The sequence below is a fragment of the Vicia villosa genome, linkage group LG1, assembly GCF_029867415.1.
Source record: "Vicia villosa cultivar HV-30 ecotype Madison, WI linkage group LG1, Vvil1.0, whole genome shotgun sequence".
In the NCBI taxonomy this organism is placed as follows: domain Eukaryota; kingdom Viridiplantae; phylum Streptophyta; class Magnoliopsida; order Fabales; family Fabaceae; genus Vicia; species Vicia villosa.
This window is the reverse complement of record NC_081180.1, coordinates 158,391,613-158,406,750: the sequence shown is the minus strand read 5'-3', so window position 1 is coordinate 158,406,750 and position 15,138 is coordinate 158,391,613. Positions and strand designations below refer to the sequence as shown.

Here is a 15,138-nt window from a genome sequence, read left to right as displayed (position 1 = left end):
AGATATGAGCCAAAACATTACAGGTCCTTCTAGAAGCTCGCAAAGGCAGTTTTTTGTCAAGAGCCATACCTTCAAGATAAAATTCTCAAATGCAAAAAAGGTTCCAAAGTGGTTTTTAGAGGACATCTTGAGCTTTCCAAAAAGTCCTAGAACACCTTCATAGGATAATAATTGAGTGAGTTATGATCGTCAGAAGTTGGAGAAATTTGAGAAAAAACACGAATCCCTAGCCTCAAAGCTCTCTCCAAAATCTCACAAAAATTCAAGAACTAGGGGTCACGAGTTTTAGAAGGAGCAGCCACTTTCAATCCAAACTAACATCATATTTCTCTTTCTGAGGTGATTTAGAGTGAGTAGGGATTTATGCATGACTCCCATACCACGTGTGACTCATATTTCATTATCCATATTTTCATGCTTTTCTTGAATCTTTCGTTTTGTATGCATGCTAACATTTTAAGATATATTGTTAATTTGTATGAGTTCATGACATGATTTAAAATGGGCCTGAACCTTTAAATCAAAGCTTCCATGCACGAATGCGAAGATAACATGGCTAGGGCTCATGAAAGCAAGCTTTCGTTTTCGTTCCTACGAGCGTTTTCAGACTAAACCGACCTCACCATTGAATCCATGGCGTCATTTTATGTAGATCTGGGTTATATTTGTTCTTGTTAACATGGCGTTTTGCAGGTTTTAAGCTTCGAAGGATTTTTCGCAACAAAATCCGCAGCTAATTCCATAGCGAAATCCGCAAGAAAAAAAGAAGAAGAAGATGAATAGGAGCCTTGAAATTCTGACTCATACGCATGGCTGTTTCACGCTGTCTCATTGGTCGGTCAAACGACGCTTCCTCTCTCTCTTCTTACTATTCGTTCAATTCCCTCATGTGGGGCCCAATTTGACTCTCATTTGAATTTTTGTTTAACTCTTTTTTTTTTTATATTTAATCATTTAGTTTGGTTTTAATTTCAATTAATAATTTCAATCAAGTTGGCAAGTGCAAAGCGTATGGGAGCAAGAGGGCGTGGGTTCAAAACCCAATGCCTGCATTTATTTTTTATTCGTTTTCCAGCCTTCCCTTTCTCATTATCTCCATTATTTCTTCTAATTAAACTAATAATTAACCACTAATAAAACAAAAACAACCATTAGAGTTATTTCTAAAATCAATCCACTTTTAATAATTTTCTTTACTATTTTTTTTTACATAATTTAGAATTAGGATTTTATTTTCTTTCATAAAATATCAACAAAAAATATATTTGTTTTATATCCTTTAATTTAATTAGTCATTTAATTTAATTTTTTTTAATTTAATAAATTAGGAATTTAGATTAGATAATGGGTTTAGTTAATTAGGTTAATTAGTATATATATTTAATTAGAATTAATTTTAGATTTAAATATTTAATTAACATTTAAAATAGGTTTTAATTAATTCTCATCTTTATGTAGCAACCTGCCCTAAAAATTAAACTTTAGAGTCGCCACCTATTCTACCAGGGCGAATAGGAAACCCTACGCAATTAAGAGATCGGGGTAAGATTATTATAATTAGGTCGAGGGAAGGTGTTAGGCACCCTTAACCCTTTCCTAAGGTTTTGAATTGAAAGGCGGAGGCTTATGGCTAAAGTTATTAAGTTAATAGCTAAGGAAATGAACAGGGGAAAAAGTGAGATTTTAGGGAAGGGGACTCGCCTTGTTACCAAGTGCCTACGTATCTCCTTAGGGAGAATCAGAGTCAACGTAGTTCGGGGCACAGGGTCGTACGCCTTAGAATTTGAATTTGATTTGATATGGTTTGAAGGCTTTTTGAATGGCCTATCGTAGTTTTGAAATGCGAAGTTCGAAGGTATTTTGAATTGCCTTGTCGTAGATTTGAAAATCGCAGTATTGAAGAGATGAAAATCCGTAGTGTCGTGGTTTAGTGTGTTTTAAATGTTTGGCATACAAACCTGGTTTTAATTTGTTACCGTTAGTTGCGATGATCAATAGGTTTGATCATCATAGTTAACGGATTAAATAATGTATTGATGGTTGCTCTGATCGATAGATTCGATCGTCACGGACAGCAAATGGAGTATATTTTAATATTGTAATTAAAATTATGTATCGTTATCCCTCATAATCAATAGGTTTGATTACTACACGATAACGAGTTAAGCATGCTAATCATTGTAACCAATAGATTTGGTTAGAACCATTTAGCAAAATAAAATGTGTTTTATTATTGGATTTGATTAATTAAATTAATCGATTATTAATCATTTCGACTAATAGATTTAGTCGGAACGAATAAAAAATTAAATCCTAAAACTTTGGCCAAGTGGCCAGTGGGATTGGGAAAACCCTAATGTATTGGTAGCCCTTATAGGGGTTTTTTGTTATGATTTTTAATGGTTGAATAAAATCATTAAATCGGGTAATCGAAATAATCGGAAAATATAATTCCTAAAACCTAATATAACCCTAATCCTAATTAAATAAACCCATTAAATTAAACATTAATCAATATTTAACTTAAATATTTAACTAAACAAATAAATAAAAGTATTAAATAAAACCTGGTTTTTAATTCTGTGTGGTGAGCTTTTGAAGGTCTATGATAAACCTTAGCTTTGAGTGCGTTAGATTTGGATGATAGGAGATCTTGTGGCTGATAATTGAGGGTGTACAATGGTCTTGCGTTGGGCTGTGGCGCTGGAACGTACAAGAAATATTGGCCAAAATAATATTACGGACCAGGGATCGAACCTAGGTCACCATTGTATTATCCTCTTCTCACTTGCCAGTCGGACTGCTTTTTGTTAGTCATTATCATATTGCATTCAATATAATATAAGAGAATATAGATGTAATAATGGAGTGATCAAATATTGAACAGCGCGTGGGGCCCAGAGAGCTTGCATTCATCCAATGAGACGGAGAGAGAGGGTCGCTGACTCTTGACCCTCCAATTACTATGCTGCACGCGTGAAGGCAAGGGAGAGAGAGAGTTTGAAGATTTGACTGAGCAATGAGCTTTGCTGGTTGTGCCACGCGTGATGCCAGAAAACCACACATGCCTGTAGCCGCCGGAACAATACTTTTAGCCTTCTTCTCCGATTATCAAAACACCAAACCTGCGGAAATCGATTCAAACCAAAAAAAGAACAACCCAGATCCAACAAACGTGATGCTGCAAATTCAATGAGGTAATTGGTTTGGATTGAGAAAGCCTGCAACTATGAAAACGAGAGTGAAGAGTTTCAGTGCCCTAACAATGGTGTTAGTCGATTCCGGGTGTAACTCTCACATGTATCACTGATCAGTGCATATTTATACACATTCTCCTATATTTTTACTTAGGCATTTATTTACTTTACCTTGGTTATTTTTCTATTTTAATGTGTTTTTATAAATCAGTTTATTTTTGCACTTATTTGATTTTCGCAATCTATTTTCAGCATTAGCAGTCTGCACTAAATTGATCATAACTGGAGCTTCGGGAATCGGATCGACGCATTCTAATAATCGCTGGAAAGCTAAGACAGAGAGCTACGACTTTTGTGTTGGAGTCGAAGTCAGATACGGAGCGTATAATTTCCAAGTTTTCGTTTTAAGTTGCAGCCTTAGTTTTATTTAGTTTTGGGTAATTTGTTATGGGTGTGGGTTATATTTTCGACCCGTTTCGGATTTTTAGTGAAAACCTTATTTTGTTTTATAAGGGTTGACAACCGCTACAGTACTTTTACCTTATATTCATGAAAAATATTATTTCTTTCATGATTATGATGGAGAACTAATTCCCTGAGTTGATCTACTGTAATCGCGTTCCAACGCTTTGAGGTTTTTAATTTACCAATTCAATTTTGTTTCTCTTTCAATTCTATTATATGAAATTACATTTGCTTAATCTGTTGTTTCATGGAATGTGTTGATTAAATTCGTATGATTGTATTCCTAATCTTTAATCGCTATTTGCGTCGCTTAGTCGTTGAATCGCGTTTGTAATTCGTGTTTGCTTAATTCACGAGGGCTTAATCCGTTTGCTTAATTCGGAAAATAGGAATTCAATCTATTCTATATCGGTTTGCGCTTGTCAGTTGATATTGAAATCGAATAGAGATCGAAGCCGCTTAGGGAATTGGTAAGGTAAAAATCAGTGATTAGCAGGAACCCGAAAACAGTAGATTAACTTATTTATTTAATCACTTATTTTAATCACTTAATCTGTTTTATAAGTTGATTCTGAAATCATAAACCCCCTCATAATAGTTTCTATTGGTTAATAATAATACAAGAATCCTTGTGAGAACGATATTCGAGTTGTCGTTACCGCTAAACTACAGTTTTACAAAATACTCGTTTTTGATTTGTATGCGACAGCGGATCAATCACGTTAGACTTGTTCCAATTAAACTCATAAACATAAATATGCACACCACAACAATTTATAACACTTGAATCAACGATTTCAGAATTGCAACTCCTTACCTCCGGCGAAGCTGCGTATGGGGCTTTCTGGGTGCACTTGCCCTTGCCTGAGGACGGAGTTCTGTTCCTTCTGACCTCAGGGGTGCGAATGAGCGCTTTGTTTCAGTAAAAACCTGCTCGAAAATCTCTTTTATCGTGCCATCCAAATTCTGATTTTTGAAGTTGTTAGAGTAGGGTTTGTGCACCAATTTTTCGTCCCAAAAACCTCTCCCGCGTCTGCCCATCTTCTGAAGTATATATAGCATGTAATTAGGGCTTTTTTCCTTGAAAGGCAATCACTCCCTCCCTTGTACAAAATTTGATAAAATCCTTTTATCAAAACTTTCCAAAATTTCTCCTTTTTGCCTTTTAAACTCATGCACGGAATTTATGTATTTTATGAGCTATCTTGGACCTCAAGACAAGTGAAAACCAAGCCCATATGCCATTGTTCCTTATTTCTATATTTTGTTTAATTTAATTTGTATTTAATTGGAAATAATTCCAAAATAAATAAAATAAAATAGCAAGGGGCATGCTATTGAGTATAGAGACCATAGATGGGTTTATGAATAAGTTTAGAACAAAAGAACTTAGGCCCATTTGGAGAAAAATTGATTTTGACAAACATTTCTCTTCATGCATCTCTTCAAAATTGTTCGACTTCCGCAACTTGTATCTTCCTCAATTTTTATCATCTTGAGATCTTCTTAGACTTTTTAGAAAGCTCAAGGAGTCCTCTAAATGACCTCTTTGGTTTCATCTCAATTGAAGCTTCCATGCTCAAGTTATGAGCTTTGACCTAAAAGATGTTTTTGTTGACCTTTTTGAGGACCTGTAATATATTGCACCATATCTTCCAAATGAATCATTTCTGGCCTTGGCTTGTGAGAGGCAAAGTTGTAGAGGATTCAATTTCCTTCAAAATAGGCTTTGGTTGGGAAATTTTTGATACTCCGTGTGAAAGTTATGGCCAGTCAAAGTTGAGTTGACTTTCTCCTATAAAAACCCTAATTTGAACCTTTGCATTTGTTCATTTCTGAGTTTTTATTAATGGATCATGATCAACCTTTGATCAAATGATGGATATAACCTCATATACTTAATGTTGACCAAAAATCTTGAAGTATGACTGTATTTTGACTATAGTTGACTTTTAGGTCAACATAGTTGATTATTAATCATCTGAGCCATTGAGTGAGCAATCCTTGGGACAGAAGCTTGACTTTTGACATGGAGATGCCTTGTGACATATGAGACACCTTGGGATCCATTTGAGCCCTTAGAAATTCAAATTCCTTTGATAACATGCAAACCCTAGTTTTGGAGATCTTGGATTAGGAGGAGCTTTGTCATGAGTACTCTTGGGCAATTGAGGAACCTTTGTTTGAATACAGGAGGGCAAATTTTGGGGTATGACACTTTAATTTATTTTAAAATCCTAATCTCCCCATCTTTACTCCATTTATTTCTCGACTTTATGATGCAACATTTGTTTATTTTAGTCGCATATCTATTTATTATTTTCTTATTTAAAATTTTAGAGATTATGTATAGGTTGCAAGGATTTTTTTGTTGTAATAGATTAAATTAGGATTTATTTCCCGCACTCCCTATTTTATTGTAACCCCCTCCTCGAAGCCCTGTAATAGTTAGGATTTTACGTTTCCTCCTTTACTTTCCTGCAATACTTATCTACGTGTGATAATAAATTAGGGTGTGAAAAGACATAAATCTCAATTGTAGATCACTAACTAAAAGATAAAATATTCGAATCTAACACACTCGCACTCACTCACCTCTAGGGTACGCCCCTCTTGGTTGCCTTATGAATAAAGGCTGTGTCCCTCGAATATAGAGGTATCTAAAGCAAACGTCCCTCGATAAAAAATCATCAAAGATCATGGTCCCTCGATGACCCTCGAATTGCTGCCTACGAATGCATGATCTAGTCCCTCGATTGAGATGATTTGTCCCTTCAAATTTGCTAAAGGTACCTCTACTTGTTGCCTTCAGCAACCTCCGATAACCCTTCGATTGTCCCGCACGTCCAATAAAAAGGAACTACCTACCCATAAATGATATGGTTAGTCCTAAGAAATTTAAAAAGCATAGAAAAGACAAAGTATAGGGTAGTGCTCCTAGTTTGCTTGCTCAAAACAAAGAAATTGTTTTTCACACCTCTTTAAAAAAAACAAAGGCTACGCTTTTAAGCTAAAGTCCTTTTCTCTTCAAAAATCTCTTTTTCAAACAAACAATAAACAAACATGAGCCAAGCAAACTAAGAGCCCACAGAGAACTGTGGATGAAAAGGGTGCTTACAACTTCCCTTTTCATAACTTACCCTCCGAGCCCGTTTCTTCTAAAAAAAGGTCTTTTTCTGTTCTTTTTAACTTTCCTGAAATTGGACAAAATAAAAGTCGGTGGCGACTCTTGCCCACCGCAACATTGTTTGCTTGCGAAATAAAAAGTCAGTTCTCCCACCGAGTTACTGACATGCAGGATATGAATAAGTGTCATATCATTTTGTGAGGGAAATGATCCGATCAAATTTGCTACTAATCTAGTGAGATTTTTGGGCAGGATCAGCCTGCTAACTTTCTTATTCCTTTTTATATGGTTCTACTTTCCAAATTTTTTTGATGTATACCAAAAAAGTTTGATCTTACTTTTTATGCTAAAACTTGGTTCACCATTTGGCATAGTTTTGAAAAGGTTCACTGATATGATTTTTAACAATTTTTTTACACGTGGTTTATGCTTATCATGGTAATTTTTTCCCTCTTATACTTATCTCCATTCTTACACCCTACCTCCAATGTGTCCCAGAGTTTTTTTTAATCAAGATATTATAAAAAGAACCAAAAGTTCTACGACCGATTACAAAAGGACGAGGCAAAGCTCGAAACTTAAGAAAATTAATCACCAAATACAACCTAGGAAAGATATAACAAAGGGGATTTGCTAAACTCATAAAATTTATAATTGGTACGATTAATTTTCCCAATAAACGACCACCTCCAAATGAGCGCCTTAATACTCCAAACCGTGTCGAAAATGTTCCAAATATCGTTCGGAAAAATGATCTCATTCCTAAGCTTCCAAATAGACCAACACGTTGCCAACCAAATGGTCCCTTCTTTACCGGAATTCACCTTTTTGCGTTTGCAAAAACTATACCAACTCATAAAACTACTTAAGGAACAATCCAAACCATAACCGTCAAAACCAAGCCAAGAAGCCATCTCCTTCCAAATTAAAATAGACGCCCGACATTTAAACAAAACATGAGCCAAAGATTCCGCCTCCATACCACACAAAACACAAGCAATAGAAGAAGAGAAGGGAAATACCTCTCAAGAGGAGAAGATCCCTTGTCGGCATTCTATTGATAAAACATCTCCACCCAAAAGACTTGATCTTCGAAGGAACTTCCAACTTCCAAATAAGCTTAAAGGCTTTAGAAAACTCCATATCTGGACCCATTGGAACATGAAATTTATCTGTCATACCATAGGAGCTTCTCATTGAAAAACCGTTGGCCGGATCCGGGAACTACAAAACACCATCCCTTGAAGAACGCACGGGCTGCACCGTGCTCAACAATTTGTGCATCCGCTACACCTCATCAACAGCAGCAGGGCTGTTATGCCCCTGGAAACCAAAATCCCTCCAAGTCCAAACATCATTATTCCAACCTCCCATGCACGCTATCAACACAAATTTCAAATCTGATATATTGTATGCCACCGAAAATAATTCCATCAAGCATATATCCTCCATCCACCTTGATTGCCAAAAAGAAATGTTGAATCCGCTACCAACATTAAACCTACAATTATCAACAAACAAGTTTTCGGTGTAACTATTTTCCAATGACAAAATCTCCATCCACCAAGAAGATTTTAAGATCTTCTTAGAGTTATTTGTATCAAAAGAAACCACACGAAGATTAATATCTCTATATCTAGCTTTCAACACATCATACCATAACGCTTTTGAACCACCAAGAATCCTCCAACGCCATTTATGAAGAAGAGCTAAATTAAAATCTTTAATCCTTTGCAAACCAAGACCGCCCTTCTCAATTGGTAAACAAATAGTCTTCCAACTTACCCAATGGATTTTCCTTCCTTCACCCCCCCCCCCCCAAGAAAATTACTTTGTAACCTCGTAATTTCCTTTAAAACCTTCTTCGGAGCCTTACTAACTAACCCCTTCAAGCCCTCCGCCATAATAACAAAGAGAAACGGCGAAAGCGGATCCCGTTGCCTTAAACCTTTCTCCACCACTTACTCCTTGGTAGGACTACTATTCACTAGCACCGACATTTTGCTCGTGAAGATCAAAGCCTCCATCCACTTCATCCAAAGATCCCCGAAACCCATCTTTCTTAACATGAATCTAAGAAAATCCCAACACACATTATCGTAAGCTTTCTCGAAATCCACCTTAAAAAGTAAACAACTAATCCCTTCCTTTTTCGCCATATCCACCACCTCATTAGCTACCAAAACCCCATCCAAAAGTTGTCTACCCGGAACAAAAGTGCTTTGCCAATTGGAAACCACCGAGCTCAACACCTTCTTTAATCTCGAAGCCAAAAGCTTAGAAATAGCTTTCTACACAAATCCCACCAAACAAATCGGTCTATAATCATCTAACCCTAAGGGGTTTGAAGATTTAGGAATCAAAGTCAAGAATGAAGAAGTAAAAGCCTTTGATAAAATAGCCTCCTTATGAAAGCTCTCAAAACAATTAAAGAAATCCACTTTCAAAAAATCCCAACATTTCTTGATGAACAAAAAAGAATAACCATCGGATCTCGGACTTATTCGATTCAACTAGGGTAACTTCTACTATATTCAATTCAAAACCGCCACTATATTTAAAAAAGAAACTGCAATTTTAACTATGTTTAAAATGGCAGTCAAAGGGACAGCCAAATTTATGGTGTTTTTTAAAACGTTAATTGTGGAAGCTATAACTGCCACAAACTTTCTAATTTAGCTGTCTCTATTATCTCGTTTTTTTTAGTGTAATTTGCTGGTGTTGGGTAAAATTTGTTTCCTTGATAGATTTTCCTCTTGGTTATCAATACACATGAGAGAATAAATGATTAGACACAAAAAAAAAAATAGGGTTAAGTATGTTTTTAATCCCTATAAATATTTCAAATTTCATTAACAGGACTAAAAAATAACAGTTTTCAAAATTATAAAAAATAACAGGACTAAAACTGCCTGCATTAAATTTTTATAGAGATTAAAAATAAAATTTGAGATATTTATATGGATAAAAAACATACTTAACCCAAAATTATATAAGGAATCTCACTTACAACTTCTTATCATTTATCATTTTCTGTTTTCATTGTAATATTTTCTCAGCATTATTAAAAATAGGTTTCTTAATATTGTCAGTTAGGGAAAATAAGAAATCATTAACTTTTGTCATGAATAACAACGTTGAAAACTTATTTTCTAATATAATAATGGATTGTAAGAGGTGTAAACAACAACACCATTAAGTGAGATAAATAACAAAAACAGAAAAATATTTTATTCAAAGTTGATAAATTTTGAAAGATTTTCTCATTTTGCAATCCAACTCAAAAAATGATATTTAAGAATTTTGAGTGGCAATAAATGATTTTAATTATGGGCAAAATTGAAAGAACCAATATTTTTATAAGTAAAACTGAATGAATGAATGTTCTTCTCTCTATTGGTTGTGTATCCGAAGAAATAAATGACTTAATTTTTAACTAAAAGGAATGCACCATTTAAAAAAAATAAAAATATAAACTTTAATTGTTAGGGATTCGAAACGTGACCCGAATTAATTTTTTCTTCCATTATTTATTAAAACTGAGATAATATAAAATAAAAGCATCTAAATGATTAAATTTTACATTTGTGAATTTCTTAATTATCGAACCGTAGTTCTCCCTACCAAATCCAGCGTCAATCACCACTGGACCAAACCTAGATAAAACTTCCTTGAAAAAATCAATTATTTATCATAGTGAATCATAAATGCCGGCGTTAATTGTTATTTCAGCACAAACACCCTGCTGCACATTATTAAATTATACTAGTTTAATTGACTAAATAAAAAATAGGATAGCAATGTGTTTCATTTTTTTCTCGGTACAGATTACTAACAGAATGAATTCTGTAGAAAAGCACGCAGATATTAAAATATATAATATTTCATATACTTAACTTTTCAGCTTTAACTAACAAACTCACTTATAGATAATGAAATGCACCCCTTACATTACATCAGAAGGAAGAAGACACCATAACAAAATAAATTAGTACTGGCTAACACTCTTTCTGTAGATGAAAAATATAATCTAATAAAACACTAAAATTAGACAACTGTGAGATAACAATAAACCCACTATAATTAACTTTTATTATCTTAAAAATAGTAAAATATGGTATATTCCATATATAGTAATTAACTTGTCATTCATGGATGAGGAATGGCACCATCACCAGAACCTCCAAGTCCGCCACTGCTGGGTCCACCAAATCCTCCTAGTCCGCCCGGTCCACCACCGCCTAGCCCGTTGAATCCTCCGAGTCCATCACCTCCATTTCCACCGAGTCCACCAGCATTACCGAGTCCACCACCTCCTGTTCCGCCTAAGCCACCACCACCACCTCCAATACCTCCGAGTCCACCACCGCCTAGTCCGCCAAGTCCGCCACCACCACCAACGCCAGAGCCTACACTTCCGAAAGGAAAGCCACTGTTGCCAACTCCTGGAAAACCAGGAAGCCCACCAAAGGTTTTCTCGTCCGTCAAACCACCCTCTCCATCAGGCACATTTCTTGCACTTGTTGCAACTACAGCAAGAGCCAAAACCACCAAAATGCACAACTTACTCATTTTTCTATTCACTGTTTTCTCACACTCAAAAGTATACTAAAACAACCAATAGGGTTCTCCTTTTATATAGGAGAAGATGCAGTTGGGTGGTTGAATAAAAAATAAATGAACTTCAATGCTATTGGAAAGCCTTTTAGCTGTCAAATAACCAGCACATTGTACCAAATATTATTGCTGCAAACTGTACCTATAGACCTTTTGTTTTAATAGCTTAAATTAAAAAATGGATTTTATCAGTTTGTTAATTAATCTAATCATTGCGTTTCTATTGAATCTGTTATTAATCAGCTCCTCAACTTATTCATCATCATCTTCATGTATTCACTTTCATTCATCAACAATTTAAGAGCAATTTATTATTAATATTTTGTAGCGACAAAATTGATTGTGTGTAATTAGGATTCTGAGACTAACATCCATTAATTTAGTAATTAGCTGTGTTTTTTTCCTTGTTTTTATACATCATCATTCAAAGATAATTAACCTAGCTCACCTTTTTCTGGAAAGATTGACCTATGGCTTTAATTGTTTATTGAATCAATTTTCTTTGAAACAAGAAATTTCTTTATTGGATCAACACAAATATTTCCTTGTATTAAATCATTAAATTTTAGGACGCGACTTCACTATATGTATGAATATAAACAAGTTCTAACAATATCACACATAAAACAAGGAAATGAGAATTGGAGTATAGTGTGCGCTATATAACTTGTCATATTTCATGGGGTTGGCGAAACAAGGAAACTAGTGTCGATGATTTTGAGTGTCCTTATGCGCTGATAATACATATTCTCCAACAAAAGTATGAGTTTGTGAAAGGGGGAGTTTAAGATGGCAATCTCTAGTGTCAAAATGGTGAAGTTGAATACAGATGGAGCGAGCAAAATTAATAAGGTAGTTGGATGTGGAGGACTTGTTAGAAATCATCACTTGGACATTTGAAGGATATGTTTTTCAAAATTTTAGGGTTGTGTAATGCGTTACTTGCAGAGTTCCGGAGTGTGTTTGAAGGTTTCAAGTTAACAAAAATTTCGAGTTTAAGAAGGGTGGAGGTGAATGTAAACTCTACTTTGGTGATCGCGACAATTGAATAAGGTACGATAAGAGATCTAAATTGTGTTGCCATACTTCGACGTATCAAGTAGCTTATTAAGGATCATGAGGTTGTCATGGTCTCTCATACTTATAAAGACTCTAATAGATGCGCTGATATGATTTTTTTTAATAAGCAACTCTTGAATTATGAGAATGGAGTACTAGGGGTACTTCAACCCTTACAAGAAAGGAAAAATAATACAAGACAGCCCCGAGTAATCAATTACAAAGTACCAGATTTTGGAAACATACACATAATTCTATCCTTTTAATCTATTGCAAGTCACCACCAGGAGACACTACAAGAAAAATGCTGATTAGCTGGGTGAGTTTGCCAGGTGATATACACCTTGCAAATTATTACAGTTGCGGGGTGCAAAACACCTCTCAACCCAGTTTTTTTTTAAAAATATATATAAATGTTTTTCCATCTCGCAATGGAGGGAGGGAAATTTGAAATTTTGCGAAAAAATGTTGCAGAGTGTTAATCACCTCGCAACAATGTTTTTAAAAAATTATTGGAAAATCAAATATTACATTTACTAAAAAGTCAGGGTGGCAGGTCACTGTTTGGTGATAAGTGTTCTTTATTTAGGAGAATTGCAGACGGGGAAGGGTCTTCACGTCCTCCAACATTAACCCCTGAAATAACTGAAACAATTAGACAACTAGCTCAGAGTGAAGCAGCACGTGAAAATGAAACATTGAGAAAAAAACAAACGGAGTTGGAGAAAGCATTGAGACTTTCACAAGAGCAAATAATGCTTACACAACAACAAATTCAACAACAAATGCAACAACAAATACAACAACAAATGCAACAACAAATGCAACAAATGCAACAACTATTTCAACAACAATATGATGGTGGTGGATTTGGAGCAGCTGGTAACCAGGGAGTGGTAGACGAGAATGATGAAGTAAACGAAAATAACGCAAACATCCTAGATCCTCAGTGAATATTATTTTGAATTTAAATATTTTAGATTAATTATAAATTTCTTTATATTAAGTATGAATTTAAATAATTATAATTAATTATAAATTTGCATTTTTAAAATTTTTTGAATTTAAATTATTTATTATATTTATATTATTCTAAATATTAATTTTAATATTTAGAATAATATAAATATATATATTTTTATTGAATTTAAATTATTTATTTTATTTATATTTATCTAAATATTAATTTTAATATTTAGAATAATATAAATATATATTTTTTATTATCTGCGTTACATTTTGCATAGTGCATGTTACATGGTATTTTAAAATATTTGCCAGGTGAATTTTACCCTACAAGTTTTTGAATATTCAAATATTGCTAGGTGAAATTCACCCCGCAAGTCCCCTATCTCTGCTTTGACTCACTTGTGGCACCTGCTCTGAACGAAGCTGTCACATGCGTGTTTGCGGGGTGTTTTATACCTGGCAACGTTGCGGGGTGAAAACCACCGGGCAAAGTTGCGGGGTGTTTATCCCCTTGCAAATATTTGTGACTAACGTTTTTGCAGGGTGAGACACTCACCTAGCAATTACGGCGTTGCAGGGTGATTTTTGCTTTTACAGGGTGAATTTCACCTAGCTAAATGCAGTTTTTTTGTAGTGAGAACCATAGAATCATAAAGAAGAGTTCATCGGTGTCGACAACTGCACTATTAAAAAACATGTCGTTTCTTTGCTTCCATATACACCAACATGTTATTATCCAAATAACTCCTACCCTGCAGCTTGACATCTTTCCTATCATTAAATCAATACGCTTTAACAAATGGATACAATAGTCCTTAACATTAGGAATATCTAACTCCAACCAACTTTAAATCTTCCTCCATAATGGCTTTAACTTAGAACAGTACAACACTAAGTGATTTAAATCTTCCACTTGCATTTGACAGAATACACAAAAGCATTTTGATGTTGTGTGATAATTCCTTTTCTTAATAGTTTCTTCCTTGAAGGAAACCTATCCAGCAAAAGCCTCCATCCGGAAAAAAATTCAATTTCGAAGGAACATGATTCCCCATATAATGCTTAGCCCCAATTTCCTTCGTGTATCAGGTACGATACCACTAAATGCATGTTTCAAAACGACATAATAAGACATCATAGTGAACACTTTTAAAACGTCAAAAGGCCAAATAATCACATCAGTGGCATTCACAAAGGAGAAAAACCATACAACATCACTTTCAATTCTACCAGTTCAGAAGTAGCCTCCATCCCAAGAACCTCTTCCCCTCAAATGTTCTTCCAACGCCACCCATCAATACACCAAGCCCACATGCTGCAAACGCAACCATTTTTATAGTAACATTGCTAATACAACTTTGAAAAAGGATCCACCAGACAGCCCATCCCCAACCAAGAAGATTTCCAAAAGTAAGCCATGTTCTCATCTGCCAACTTTACTGTAACTTTTCTCATGATTCCTTAACGGTCTTTGAACACTAAGATAATGTCCCTCCACCAAGTTGATTCTTTAATTTTTGGGTTACAATCTGCTCAGTTCCATAGCCTATTTCTCAGCTCACCATATCTGGCCTACAATAACCCTTTCCAAATAGCTTCCTCTTCGGTTCCAAATCCATTTAGAAAGTAAAGCCTGATTGAATTTACGAATATCTTTGACTCCCAAACAACCTAGTTCTCTCGATTTACATATTGTATCCCAAA

At 34.9% G+C, this 15,138-nt stretch overlaps 1 protein-coding gene across 1 annotated transcript; it reads right to left on the bottom strand.

The window, feature by feature from the left end:
- Positions 1-10,694: 10,694 nt before the first annotated feature.
- LOC131619587 (glycine-rich protein 5-like) lies at positions 10,695-11,519 on the bottom strand. Its single transcript, XM_058890673.1, has one exon. It carries the CDS (start codon positions 11,359-11,361, stop codon positions 10,939-10,941), a length of 423 nt encoding a protein of 140 aa, XP_058746656.1. The 5' UTR covers positions 11,362-11,519; the 3' UTR covers positions 10,695-10,938.
- Between the last annotated feature and the right edge of the window lie 3,619 nt (positions 11,520-15,138).

Bases quoted from the DNA above. Each gene is read 5' to 3' on its own strand.
- LOC131619587 (XM_058890673.1), bottom strand. From the start codon at position 11,361: ATGAGTAAGTTGTGCATTTTGGTGGTTTTGGCTCTTGCTGTAGTTGCA.